Source organism: Kogia breviceps, chromosome 12 (genome assembly GCF_026419965.1).
Source record: "Kogia breviceps isolate mKogBre1 chromosome 12, mKogBre1 haplotype 1, whole genome shotgun sequence".
Lineage (NCBI taxonomy): Eukaryota > Metazoa > Chordata > Mammalia > Artiodactyla > Physeteridae > Kogia > Kogia breviceps.
Genome location: NC_081321.1, coordinates 82,236,487 through 82,251,298, shown reverse-complemented (window position 1 = coordinate 82,251,298; position 14,812 = coordinate 82,236,487). Strand labels below are relative to the sequence as shown.

Sequence of the window (14,812 nt, the reverse complement as noted above, 5' to 3'; positions counted from 1 at the left end):
TTTGCCTTACTAACCTGCGTGACTTCCTCCTCTACTTTCTTCCTCTACTTATCTGCTCAAATGTCACCTTAATAGGGAGGCCTTCCCTGATCTGTCTCACTTACCACCTTAGCAACTCCATTTCCTTTCCCCTAGTTTCCCTTTCAGGAGACCATATCCCCTCCAGCCTTCTGAGGAGAGGATACCAGGCACATGCTACATCAACAAGAAAATTTGTTCCCTATTCTTATGGAGTTGAGAGCCTGGGTGCAAAGACAGAAAGTAAACATATAAACAAACAAAAATTACAAATTGCAGTAAGTGGTATAAAGGAAAAAAGCAGGTTCTTGTGTTTGAGAATGAAGGGTTGGGGAAGTCTCTCTTAGGATGTGCCATTTAAATGGTGCTAGCTCAGAGAAGTGAGAGATGAAGCCATGGAAACGGGTTTACAAGAAAGAGACTATGTGAGAGAGAAGAAGCTGAATAAAGACTATTCAGGTAGTTTCTGGAAAAGAAGTCTGTAAAGAAGCAGTTAGTTAAAAGAGTAATGCCAAGATAGTACAATAATAATCAATTCATCCACTCACCATGTATTTATGGAGTGCCTGTTCTGTGCCAGGCATTGCCTACTATGTGCCAGAGGATTTAGCAGTAACAGAATAGACAAAAATTTTGCCTTCAAAAGGGAAGGTGATATTTAATAAAGTGTGGAGTAAGGAAAAGTGAGATATGGGATAGAAGCTTGAAATCATAGCAGGTTCACAGGAAGTTTCTATGGTTGTTTGTTTTGGTAGATAGTGAAAAGGTATGTGTTTTTATGGAGAGTGGAAGGATCCAATGAAGAGACTGAAATTGAAGTTGCAAGAAAATGGTGAAGATACTTCATGAGCAAAATTCAAGAAGCAGAAAATGATAGAAAAAAGAGCACAAGTGGAGGATTAGCTTTTTAAAAAAATTTTTATTAGAGTATGGTTGCTTTACAATGTTGTGTTAGCCTCCACTGCACAACAAAATGAATCAGCCATACACATACAGATATCCCCTCCCTTTTGGACTTCCCTCCCATTTAGGCTACCACAGTGCATTAGGTAGAGTTCCCTATGCTATACAATAAAAATATGGAACACTTCATGAATTTATGTGTCATCCTTGCACAGGGGCCATGCTAATCTCTGTATTGTTCCAATTTTAGTATATGTGCTGCCGAAGCGAGCACGAGGATTAGCTTTAATGAGGGGAATGGATGCTTCCTCTGAGATAGAAGTGAAGGAAGATAGGAAAGGTAAAGACTTTGGCCAGAAGTCCCTAGTTAAATAGGAGGAGAGGGAGAGATCTTCTTTAGAGTAGGAGAAATGGTATTTCTGAGTTTTTTGAAGACACATCCTGTTTCTCTTATGCCGTTTCTACCCCCAGTCTAAACCTACTTATAACTTTCAGCTATTCTTCATATGATGTTTTTCTAGATTCTTGTTTTGGGATGCTCTTCTCTGGACATATTCCAGTCTGTTGATGTTCCTGTGAAAGTTTAGTATCCACACTTGAACACAATACTCTGGATATAGTCTAGCTAATGTAGGGTACAAAGGATCTGTTGCTTCTCAAGTTGTTTAGACATCATTTATTCATTTACAAAGGCTAGGATGTTCTTATCTTTTAAGTTCTTACCTTTCATCCCCAGAGATGCCTACAGGGCTAACTGGTACCAGCCAGGGCATCAGGGGTTGTTACTTCTGTGTTAAATGCCATTCTCATTGGCTTTTCTTCTTTTTTCTCTATCAAGTTTATCTTTACTAACTGGTTGTTACTTCTTTCGGTAGTGGGTCTTGTTTCTCAATAGTTTTTATTTCCCCTGCTACCTGTGCTATTTTCTCTACTGATCATCATCACAATCCCTCTTTATATCTTTGTTCTATTTATTTTCTCCTTTAATAAAAAATTGGTCTTCCTTTATCTGGTCATTCTCTTTTGCAAGCTTCAGAAGGGCTATGGTTAGACTGTTAAATTTGGAAGGGGGAACCAGTGCAGGCAAACTGACGTCTTCACATCCCCTTTCTGTCTGCTGTTTTGGCACTCTTAGAATACATAACCCCCAAAGCCATTTTGAAACATCTAGAGGTTTTGGATAAGATATAACAAAGATCTCTTTAAATGCATAATTGAGCTTTTATGTATCAGGGAAATACATACAGCCAAACCAAAAAGGAAGCTAAAACCCAGGGCTTAAAAATAGGAACATTCTTTTCTATATCCTCTCCTCTTTTCCTACCATTTGTTTTTCTCAGTTTTGGTGCTACTGAGGCTTACCTTTAATAGCCATTTCCAACTGGAGAGAGAATTTCTTTTGCTTTTTATCAGCAATTCAGCATTAAGATATATATCATGTCATTTCTTCTCACTAAGCTGTTTTCATCACTAATTGTGATTGGAGGGTTTTTTTTTTTCCCTGAAAGGTGCTAAGACGTTGCGAGTGCTTCATATCTGTTTACTGGATAAATATTGAAGTGTTACTGTATTATCAACTACATAATTGTCTATTCAGAAACTATGTTTATTTTAAATGATTAATTTTAAAGCAATGGAGAAATTTGATATATTGGAAAAGCAGGCCCCAAACTTGGGTTCACCTATTTTAGTGTTATTTCTTTCTTTCTTTTTTTTTAGGGGCACCGAGGGCTGTGGGCCCATTTGCTCCTGCATCCACAGCCAGTGTCAGCACTCTCCTAAGACTGCCTTCTTATTTATTTATTTATTTATTTTGGCTGCATTGGGTCTTTGTTGCTGTGTGCAGGCTTTCTCTAGTTGCGGTGATCAGGGGCTACTCTTCATTGTGGTGTGCAGGCTTCTCATTGCGGTGGCTTCTCTTGTTGCGGAGCATGGGCTCTAGGTGCATGGGCTTCAGTAGTTGCAGCATGCAGGCTCAGTAGTTGTGGCACGCAGGCTCTAGGGCATGTGGGCTTCAGTAGTTGTGGCACGTGGGCTCAGAAGTTGTGGCTCGCGGGCTCTAGAGCGCAGGGTCAGTAGTTGTGGTGCATGGATTTAGTTGTTCCGTGGCACGTGGGATCTTCCCAGACTAGGGATCGAACCCATGTCCCCTGCATTGATTGGCAGGCAGATTCTTAACCCCTGCTCCACCAGGGAAGTCCTAGTGTTATTTCTTTGTATACATTCCACTTGCTTGTAGAATGTTTTAGAGTAAATATTATTTCATGAGAACACAGTTTTTCAAGGTTTGGCCAATTGTGGATTGTGGATTTTGGAGAGAGTGCTGAGGTGAACAGAATGGTAGTAAGTTAATTTGAATGAGAATAGTAGATGCTGACTCAAGGTAGAGGATGGTAAATTACAAAATATTATGGAATTAACCTATATTTTGAAAAGGAAAAGTCTATAAATTTGACCTATTTAAATTTTATACTATTTGTGATAATACTGGGATAGCAGTAAATAGTTCCTAGTTCCACTGTTTCCCTTAAGTTTATGAGAACGATCCATTCCATTTTGACAATTCTCACATTCTCTTACCAGAGAAGCTAATTACATCAACCATGGGTTTAGAAAGACTGACTAATTTTTACAGTCCAAAAGTATAGTTGTACTGTACTGTTGGACAGTACAAACAAAAGTATAGTTGGACTGTACTGTACAGGCGGATTCTTAACCACTGTGCCCCCAGGGAAGTCCATTACCTTTTTTTTTGTTTCTACTATTTCTTACTCATAGTGTCTTATTTCCTTTCATGTTCAGTGGTTTCTAAATTTGAATTTGTGTTTTTTAGAGCTTTAACCCTTGGAACTCTTAGAGGCCTGAGTTTAAAGTGTATTTTTTCAGAGAGGATTTATATCTGCTTCTGCTAAGCATTTATGTCTACTTCTGGTACTACAAACCCAAATCACTTTATTCTACATTTTTGGCCCTGAGGGGCACAGAGATTGTGTTAACTTTGGCCTCAAACCCTTGTGAGGACAGAATTGTGATTAAGAATTCTTAGAGCAGTGGGATTTATTTCTGTCATTCTAATCTGTTTAGAGCTAAAACCTTACTTTCCCTCTCTGCAACAGATGTTTGTAACAAGTTTTTAATTTTTATTTTATTTTTTTTACTGAGGCTGTTGTTCTTTGGGGGTTTTAATTTTTGTAGGAGTCCTTGATCTATCCTCTCAGCTTGCTTGGGCTTCAGACTTTGTCTCCTGCTCCCCTCCCAGTCCCACCTTGGTTAAAGCCCAGGTACTAATCTATTAGGGATTGGTAGATTTCCTTGAACAAATTCTTCTTCCAGTGCTCACTGCCTGGATTCATACTTTCTGTCCCTCATTCCCTTCCCCAGGCTCTGAGGAATTCCATTTTCCTTTTCATCTCTATATTTAAAATATTGTTTAGTTTTTCAGAATTTTAAGGAGTGCTATTTCAGGAAGGGTTTTTCTAACATTAAGTCCAAACTTTTGTGAAAATTTGAAGGAAATCAAATTAGTAGTAAGAAAGTTGGTTGAAAGACATAGAATGAGAGTGAGAAAATTAGATTATTTCAAGGGATATTTTTTAGGGAGTGAAAAAAATTAACTTTTTATACCACACATTGAAACATTGTTTTAAGGAGCTGCGTAAGTTTCTACAGTTTCATTTTCCCTCCGTATAGTGCTATATATATTTATAAATTATTTTATTTCCATTTTTATTAGTGTCTATACATATCATACCCAGAAAATTATAAATCAAGTGCATTTCAGTTATGCGTTTTTGGCAATAAATTCAGATAATGTTGATAGATCTTCAGTGGTCCTCAAGCCTTCTTAACAATGAATGCATTTATAAACCATTTTATACTGGGTTAATTATACAATAAGATTTTATTAATTAAAAACATTTTTACATTATATATTATTTTATAGTGATATTTCTTTTTTGTATGGAGATGAAAATCCCATACTAGAGATTACTTTTAGTACAAGAGGACAAAGTTGCCATAATGACACTGTTCAGTTTAACACACAGAGACATGTGCACATACTAAGGACCTGGTAGACATTTTAAAATTCTTGAGAGGAAAAAAAAATTTTTTAATGTATATTTGAAAAAGCTTCCTCTTTGAAATCTTCCTTGATCTTCCTCAAGGCAGAAACCAATCTCTCCCTGCAATACTCACAAATTCTTGTCATCTATGTTATGTTCCTACCTTCTACCTTTTGCCCTCAAAATAATTCTTAAATGTCTACATTTTTGAGGTACTTTTTTCTAGGCTTTGGTGATACCATGATGAAAAAAATAGATGTGGTCTACATTTCCACTAAAATTACAGTTTATAAAGGGAATAGACAATCACATAACTTTATAATGTAGTACTATAAATGCTATGATGAGGAAGATTAGATTGATGTGTAATGCACAGGAAAAGTGCTGGACTTTAGGGGCAAGCAGTATCTTCCTGAGTGAAATTATATTAAAATGAAGATTTGACATGTAGTATAGGTCTGTGGTTCTCAATTATACTCCCTAGACCCTTATTATTACCTGGGGACTTGTTAGAAATGGAAATTTTGGGGCCTCATCCCAGGCTACTGAATCAGAACTTCTCACGGTGGCGCCCAGAACTGATTCATGCTGAAGACTGAGAGCTGGTGGTATAGGTGATGGCGAGATAAAGAGGGCTAGGAGTTAGATCCTGCCAGACCAGCTTTTGAGATCCTTACAGAAGAACACAGAGAATGAGACTAATAGAAGAAAGTTTAGTATGCTTGGAGCATAAATAAGGTAGAAGGTCTGGGGCAAGAGAGAATATGGAAAGGAAAGCAAGGAGAAGATTGTCCAGGTTTTGTAAGCCATGTTAAATTGTTTAGATTTTGTTTACCATTAATATTTATTTGTATATCTGTTTCCTCAGATAGAATGTAAATATACAAGGGCCAGGATCATATTTCCATACCTCAGAACATCCCTCAACTATTTTTGGTATAGAGTTGGTATTAATGCATGCTGAACTGAGTGAACTCATTGGATATTCACAAAAGCCTCGTGAGGTAGGCATTAGTACTCTATATTTGAGGACTAAGAGAAGGTGAGTGGCTTACCAACATAACAAGGTCAAATGGCTACACAGAAGCAGAGGTGTTTCACAAATTCAAGCTTTTGGGTCTTGTTTCTAGAATCTCTTCTTTATTTCACACTACCTTTCTGTCAGAGTGCTAAGATTACAGAGAATATGTATGAATACATAAAATGACAGAATTTTTTAACCTAAGCATTCCTAATGCAACTGTGCTTCTTTTTCCTTCTTTTTTTTTTTTTTTTTTCCAGACAGAAAAAGGGAGCGCACTTCACGAAGCAGCTTTGTTTGGAAAGGTAGATGTTGTGCGAGTTCTCTTAGAAACAGGTAACTATCATGATTCTCCATGAAACTTATCTTGATTCTCCATAGGGCTTATCTTGCCCAAAACTATTTGTATTTCAGGAGTAGACAAAGGAAAATGACACTTTTTTTTTTTTTTTTCTTGACAATCACCCTTATTTCTTACCTTCACTCTAAATTGCAGGTACATATTCATACCATGTAGAATTGAGCCTCAATGTTTAGGAAAAAAAACTGATAAAAATGTGTACCTTCCTTTATTCAGTAGATACTTTAATAAAAAACTTTTAGAAATTATAATTTTATACATTTAAATCACATTAAAATAGAAACTACCAAAAAGAAAACGAAATCTCTGCCTTCTATAGGAGGGTGGAACTGATCCCCTTGAAGTTAAGACAATTGCTTGGTTTATTAAAGAACGTACTACTTTCCCTAGGTTTTTATTTTTTTATTTTTATTTTTCTTGTGGTATGCGGGCCTCTCACTGTTGTGGCCTCTCCCGTTGCGGAGCACAGGCTCCGGATGCACAGGCTCAGTGGCCATGGCTCACGGGCCCAGCTGCTCCGTGATATGTGGGATCCTCACGGACCGGGGCACGAACCTGTGTCCCCTGCATCGGCAGGCGGACTCTCAACCACTGTACCACTAGGGAAGCCCCCTAGGCTTTTATATTGTGAATAATGGTAAGCAGAAATTAGAGTTCTGTGTCCTTAACGTAAATTCTCCTTCTAGTTACTTCATCAACTGAGTAGCTATTGTTTGTAAGCTGCAGTGATTTAAAGGGAACCTTTTAGAGGGAAAGCTTTGAAGGAAGAACAAAGTAGGCTTATTTGTCTCCATATGTATATTATGATTGAAATAAAATTGGAACTGAGGTCAGATTTTTTTAAGATCAAAAGGCATGGATAATGGATAGGGTGTGGAGAAAAGGGAACCCTCTTGCACTGTAGGTGGGAATGTAAATTGATACAGCCACTATGGATAACAGTATGGAGGTTCCTTAAAAAACTAAAAATAGAATTACCATATGACCCAGCAATCCCACACCTGGGCATATACCCAGAGAAAACCATAATTCAAAAAGACACATGCAACCCAGTGTTCATTGCTGCACTATTTACAATAGCCAGGTCATGGAAGCAACCTAAATGCCCATTGACAGATGAATGGATAAAGAAGATGTGGTACATATATATACAATGGAATATTACTCAGCCATAAAGAGGAACAAAATTGGGTCATTTGTAGAGACGTGGATGAACCTAGAGACTGTCATACAGAGTGAAGTAAGTCAGAAGGAGAAAAACAAATATCGTATATTGACGCATATATGTGGAACCTAGAAAAATGGTACAGATACATGAGTTTGCAGGGCAGAAATAGAGACACAGATATAGAGAACAAACGTATGGACACTAAGGAGGGGAAGCAGTGGTGGGTGAGTGTGGTGGTGGTGTGATGAATTGGGAGATTGAGATTGACATATATACATTAATATGTATAAAATGGATAACTAATAACCTGCTATATACAAAAATAAATAAAATAAAATTCAAAAAAATAAGGCATGGATACAAATTTATGCTTGTAAACAATTGATGTGAGTCTTTTGTGTTTTAAACTGTATTTAGTGTGTTTATTTTCCTCAGTAAAAATGTTAAATGAAAAGTATTGGCAGACTATTGCATTGTGATTGTTCTTACATGAAGTTAAAATTTCATGTATATGTAACACAACGATATAATAAATGAGGCAACCAATTAAATACGTGCTGGTAGCACATTTCCATACAAATTTAAGCAAATACTTAATAATTTTATTATAATGAACTAACTGTTGAGGCTAGATTCTGAAACCTGGCTTTGTCTGTGCTTAGATATTTGGGAAGTTTATAAACTTTTTGCTGTTTGCTACATTAAACTCTTTACAATAAAAACTCTTTACAATAAACATTTCAGAACTAAAATAATTCCAAAGGTATTTCAGTTGCAAACTTTAAGAAGTTTGTTCACCAGGTATTTGATGAGTGTTGCTGACATTGAATATAATCTTGCATAAATAAATATTAAATATTTGACTTTGTATTTGGACAATAATTCAAGATAATCCTGCTTTTTCAACTTTTGTGAATACTAAAGTATTCTAAGACTGTTCTTATACTACTTACATGGTACATTATTTTTATTTTTACCATATTATACAGAATATATAAATCATATGACCATTATACTTTAGGAATTTAAATTCTAAATCAGTAATATTTTTCAGCTTTATAGTCTACCATTTAGTTAACTAGCTATAACCTCAATTAGCTATAATATGAAAAAACAATATTAATGAATGGATCAGTGCCCTTTAATAGTTAATTCATTATCAAGAATGTTCCTAATCTTTGGCATCAGTGGTCTCCCACCTTCTTTCTTACTAAAATCGTGTGTGTGTGTGTGTGTGTGTGTGTGTGTGTGTGTGTGTGTGTCTGTCTGTCTGTCTTAATTTTTAAAAATCACCTTAAGTGCTTGGTCTATATACTTTTGAAATTAGAGCAGTTATGTGTTGACTGTATCTTCTAGTGATACCCCACTTTTGTACATCTAGTGGGTTTTTCTTTTTCTTTCAGGAATTGATGCCAACATAAAAGATAGCTTAGGTAGAACTGTCTTAGACATTCTGAAAGAACATCCATCTCAGAAATCTCTCCAGATTGCAAGTCTCTTACAAGGTAAAGAGTATTGAATGATGGATGGGTTTGTGTTACAATTAAGATTAAATTAAAACTGTCCTAGTTTTCTCTTGGGTTTTAACATTTACTTTTGAATGAACTTATTATTTGCTTTTTTTCCTGGTAGACTTTTTTTTTTAACATCTTTATTTGAGTATAACTGTTTTATAATAGTGTGCTAGTTTCTCCTTTACAACAAAGTGAGTCAGTTATACATATACATATGTTCCCATAACTCTTCCCTCTTGTGTCACCCTCCCTCCCACCCTCCCTATCCCACCCCTCTAGGTGGTCACAAAGCACAGAGGTGAACTCCCTGTGCTATGCTGCAGCTTCCCACTAGCTATCTAATTTACATTTGGTAGTGTGTATATGTCCCTGCCACTCTCTCACATCGTCACCGCTTACCCTTCGCCCTCCCCTCCTGGTAGACTTTTAAACTCAATAATAATTACTACCTTTTAATGTGTTATTTCGGTTTTTCAACTGCTCAGTAATTTTTAAAAAGCTAAATTTTTTTTTTACTTATGTGATATTAAAAAGCGTTTTAAATTAAACACATGTAATAAATATGTAGTTATGAACTTGAAGGTATGAGGACTGTAAAGTGATGATGCTGAGGTATTATCTTACACTTGAATAATGCTTTAAGAGTTTTCAGGGATTTTTCTATTATTTTGTCTGTTTTCTATAACTGTGAGGTAGATAAGTCAGATATCGTTATTCTTCTTTTTGCACGTGAGGGAAACTGAAGCTCCAAGAGGCTAAGTGACTTGATCAAACTTATATATCCTGTTCTAAGTGGTAGAACTGGTGTGTAAATGCTGGGTTAACAACAACAAAATTGTACTTAGTTGAAAGAATACAGATTATTTCCTACCAAATCCAGTAGTACAAGAGAATTCAGTCTTGCCAGCCTTTGGTTTTGATAAAGGTCATTTTAAGTACATTTGTAGTTAGTTGCAATTACTAGGTCTATTGAAGGTTTGACAGCCATCTAGGTACTACGTTTTCATTTGCAGGATTACATACTTCCCCTTTTGATCTAAAACTTTTATGAAAAATTTAGATTTAAGTGCTTTCCATTTCTGCTTGGTGATTAGGCCTGATATGTAGCATATTCCCTTAAAAATCCAGTTGTTTGTTCTTTCCTTTCCACTTAGCTCCTGCACTGTTCAGTGGGGATTATCCCCTACAGTTGTTACAGATTGGCTGTGAATGTAATAGAGGGAGGTGGGATGGGTGACACCGGATATCATTTGAGAACCTGAAGAGCAACTTTGTCCTGCAAGGAGATAGGTGAATTAAAACCATGTTGAGCAGGAGACATGCATAATAGATACAGAGGAGTCAGCAAAGCCCACAGAGGGGAAAAGAATAGATGCACTACAGGAGGTCGTTATGTTCTTTTCTTTCTTTACTTCCGAAACCTCTCAGGGAAGTTCAAACCCCTACAATTTTCTTGTCAATAAAGAAGTTAATTGCAAGCCAAGCGCATATAGAGATAAATCAGAGGCGAATACAAGTATGGATCGTCATATTAATTCAAGTTAAAGTCAAGTTGAGTGAAAACTGAAAAATAAAAGAGTGATATACAGTATTTTAAAAAGTCTTTCCCTTCTAGGCACTTTGTGTTTCATATTGGATTTTTGTCTCTAACTGAACTTTAAAAAAACTGAGACTTGTGCATAATATGTCTTTTGGGAGAAGCAAAATAAATGTCATCCACTAAAAAGGGGGCATGACAAAATTACAGACATTTTTAACATATTGCATTGCTTCAACTTAGATGAAAATGTTATTATATAGGAGTAACTCTCTGTTCTCTTAAATGGTCAAGATTCATTAGGTATGCCAATTTGTGATGGAATATTTGTGACATCTTTGAATTTTTAAAATTATTGTCAAATTTTAGAAAGTGAACACATTATATTCTCTGCATTCCTGGTTTTCAGATCACTGGTACATTTTATTTTATTCTTTATTTTTAATTAATTAATTAATTAATTAATGGCTGTATTGGTTTTTCATTGCTGTGTGTGGGGTTTCTCTAGTTGCAGGGAGCGGGGGCTACTTTTTGTTGTGCACGGGCTTCTAATTGCGGTGGCTTCTCTTGTTGCGGAGCATGGGCTCTAGGTTCTTGGGCTTCAGTAGTTGCGGCTCGTGGGCTCAGTAGTTGCGGCTCGTGGGCTCAGTAGTTGTGGCTCACGGGCTCTAGAGTGCAGGCTCAGTAGTTGAGGCACATGGGCTTAGTTGCTCCGCAGCATGTGAGATCTTCCCGGACCAGGGCTCGAACCCATGTCCCCTGCATTGGCTGGCAGGTTCTTAACCACTGCACCGCCAAGGAAGTCCCAAATCACTGGTACATTTTAAGTCTTATGAAAAAGTTTGTTATTGTAGTAAAGACAATTTATAGTAGATAAAATTATTGCCTGGGTCAGAAATTTTCAGGATAGAGTCCCATAAGTTACTTTCTTTTCCTATTAGAATTTGCCTAGTAGAATTGCTCTTAGATAGAAACTATTTGGATAGTATGAAAACAAAAGTGGTTGGCATGATAGCACAAAGTTTCTTAAGTGAATTTCAAGAAGAAGGGGTTCCTTCTGAATAAAGAAGCGCAAGTATTGATTTAACCCCTTAGCCAGAGGCTGTAAACCATCCACTGTGGGCTGAATGCCTTTTGGCGGGTAGCAGATATGTTTTGTTTAGATCACATACTTTTGGCTCACACTGTGTTTCTGTAAAAATTGAATTAGCTTTCAGCATTTAAAAATCTAGGATTTCAGCTAACTCCCCAGAGTTTTGGTTTCTCAACAAAATGCAGGCTTTCGTTTTACTTCATTGCTGAACTTTAGATGGGGCATCTGCTCTCTGGTTAACCAGGCTCTGCAGGCTTTCCATTTTTTTTTTTTTTTTTTTTTTTTGTTAAATTGAGGTTGAATGTTAATTGACATTTATCCCTGCATTCAGATGCTGTTTTCTTATGATTAAGAGAAAAGTGAGATGCTTCTTGTATCTATCTGGCTTTGCCCCTTATTAGCTGAATGAACATAGCCAAGTTAATAATCCTTCCCCTTTAGCTGTCACCTTTAAAACTGAGATAGTACCTAGTGCCTGTGTCATAGTTTTGTGAAGATTAAATGAGTTAATTTATATTGAATACTTAGAACACTGCTGGGTACATAGTAAGCAATATTTAAGTTTTATTATTATTATATCCTCATCAGAATTGGAAAAATGAGAGATAGGCTGAGTGTGGGACAAAAAAAAAAAAGGTAAAATGTCAATAATCGGGAATTCCCTGGTGGTCCAGGTGTTGGGATTCTGCACTCTCACAGCCAGGGCCTGGGTTTGCTCCCTGGTCACAGAACTAGGAGCCTGCATGCTGTATGGCACAGCCAAATAAAATGAAATGAAATAAAATTTAAAAAATAAAATAAATGTCAATAAAAAAATGGGAAAGAACATTATTTCTTTGTTGAACTAAAGTTCAATACGCAATTGTGCTTATCTTACAAGATTACAGCACCATCATAAATTAAACTTATCCCACTTCATTCATGTATGTTACCTGACTGATCATTATATCCTTCTGAATTTGATATCCCTGTTTAGGGATGAAGTCTATTCAAAGCATCATTCAGAGAGTTTTAAACCTTCAGGTAGGATATATTTATAGAAACTGAGGATGTTAAGGAAAGGTTGTGACAAAAATTTAGTTTTCAGAAAAAGTATTCGTGAGTCTCTTCTAAAATATATTTTCTGTTTTAATTTAAAAGCTTTAAATTAATAGCTCATCATGAAGTTCTTTCAGTTTGTTTGGTTTTTTTTGAAGTTCTTTAAAAACTTAGGATATAAAGAAATAAATGAAAAAATGACCATCAAAAGTAAAACAAAGTTAAAGTTTTTAAAATAAATGAATTCAAGTATATAATTTCAAAAACTTATATACACAGAATATTTAGAAGGCGTGGGAAGATCAACAGTCCTTGAAGCACACATACAGGAAGATACAACACAAGAAACACATATTTCATCTCCTGTTGAGTCTCCTTCCCAGAAGACCAAAAGTGAGTAGCTAATTGTAAAACCCTTGAAATGATATTAGTCTGTTATGTACTAAACTTTTATGTTTGTCCTATATGTACAAAAAGGCTCATACTTGTGAAAATGTCAGGTCTAATAAGTTATACTCTATATTTTATCCATTTATTTAGTCAACATTTATTGAGCTCCTGCTATTTGTCAGGCACAATTTTTGGTCCTGAGATACAGTGGTGATCAAAGGATATAGCAATCCCTGCTGTCATGAAGTTTACATGGAGTGGGTATTTCACAGTTGGCTTTTTTTTTCCTAAGGTATGTTTTTAATGTAGAATAAAAATATTTATATCTGGATTGTAACTGCTAGTTTTTTTTCAGAATGAATTATTGGGATGAAGTTCCTTTCTGAGAATAATTAGAAAAAATGAATATTTGCATGCAGCCTACAAAATAATCATGTTGACAGTTGATGCAGATTATATATCTGTTCCTTCTGTTGTCCCTTTATATCATAATTTATTAATTACTTACATAATTATTTGTTTAAATACGTTCTGTTTCTTTTTATTGAACCTAGGAAGTAGGCTCCCAGCACCATTTCAAATTTGTTAATGAATTGTTGAATGAATTCTGTCAGTGAAGTATAATGCCCATAAAAGACTATTGAAGATTAAATGCTATAGTAAATGAAGCCTTAGGAATTATAATTCCAGGTGCTTTTATGTACTACATATATGTAAACCTTCAATACTTATTTCCATTTTGAGAAAGAATAAAAATAGGCAAAACTGGAATTTCTCTTTGTCTTTTAACATTATTGTACTAATTATGATTTAGTACCTTGCTTTCAGCAAAATAAATTTTCTGACAACTTAATCTTGTTTGCCATATTTTGAGTTCTAGCACCTTACTAGTTATATTTTTGTTGTTTAACATCAAGTTTTAGCAGTATTCTTTCTTGAAACTTTTGAAAAATTTACTGTCTTCTTACAGGTGAAACTGTGACTGGAGAATTATCAAAACTCTTGGATGAAATAAAGCTCTGTCAAGAAAAGGATTATTCTTTTGAAGATTTGTGCCACACAATATCAGACCACTACTTAGATAATTTGAGCAAGATTTCAGAGGAAGAACTTGGGAAAAATGGAAGCCAGAGTGTAGTAAGTAACGGGGGAAAGAAGACAATGCGTCTGTCTTTGCCAGTTTGTTGTGTACCTGAGAGGCATAGGATTTATGTGCTATCCTATCTTCAGATTTAGCCAGTGTCAAATGTCAAGCTTCCTGTTGCTCTTGCCCTGATATTCATTGGTGTTTCATTCTCACTGCATGTGTAGGGAAGAAATGCTTTGATAAATCACTTATGGATTGTGATGATCTCACTGTTAGACCCTCTTAACACATGAATTCATAGTTTCTTTATGTTCTTTTAGGTTTATTGGGCATAATGATATTGGTTTCCAAAGAAAAAAGAAAACCTTCCTTTTGTCTTTTTTCCCTGTTTTCTCTATGATCTGAATCTAACCCTATCTTGAAGAAGAAAGACAAAGCTGAGCCATGCGTATATACTTCCCCAGCCACTCTGTAAGTCATAATAGGTGAGAGAGGTTGTGGAAAGTTTGACCTGCCTATTTCTATAATCTTATGCAAGTCCAAATGGATTTGCATGCAACCTATAAGCTCAGAATTTAAATCTTGTGTTAGAGATTCTTGCTTATTTGGATTTTTATG

The 14,812-nt window shown here is 35.8% G+C and overlaps 1 protein-coding gene and 1 non-coding gene across 2 annotated transcripts in view; one reads left to right on the top strand and one right to left on the bottom strand.

Moving 5' to 3' along the window:
- The window catches only part of ANKS1B (ankyrin repeat and sterile alpha motif domain containing 1B), a 1,077,938-nt gene that overhangs the window by 207,522 nt on the left and 855,604 nt on the right, over positions 1-14,812 (top strand). Inside the window, exons 5-8 of the mRNA XM_067009945.1 lie at positions 6,267-6,342; positions 8,939-9,040; positions 12,997-13,110; positions 14,078-14,244. Coding sequence (XP_066866046.1) covers positions 6,267-6,342; positions 8,939-9,040; positions 12,997-13,110; positions 14,078-14,244 — 459 coding nt within the window. The remainder of the gene's footprint in view (positions 1-6,266; positions 6,343-8,938; positions 9,041-12,996; positions 13,111-14,077; positions 14,245-14,812) is intronic.
- On the bottom strand, positions 1,092-1,195 carry LOC131767563 (U6 spliceosomal RNA). Its single transcript, XR_009338767.1, has one exon. It is a non-coding gene; the product is annotated as a U6 spliceosomal RNA (small nuclear RNA).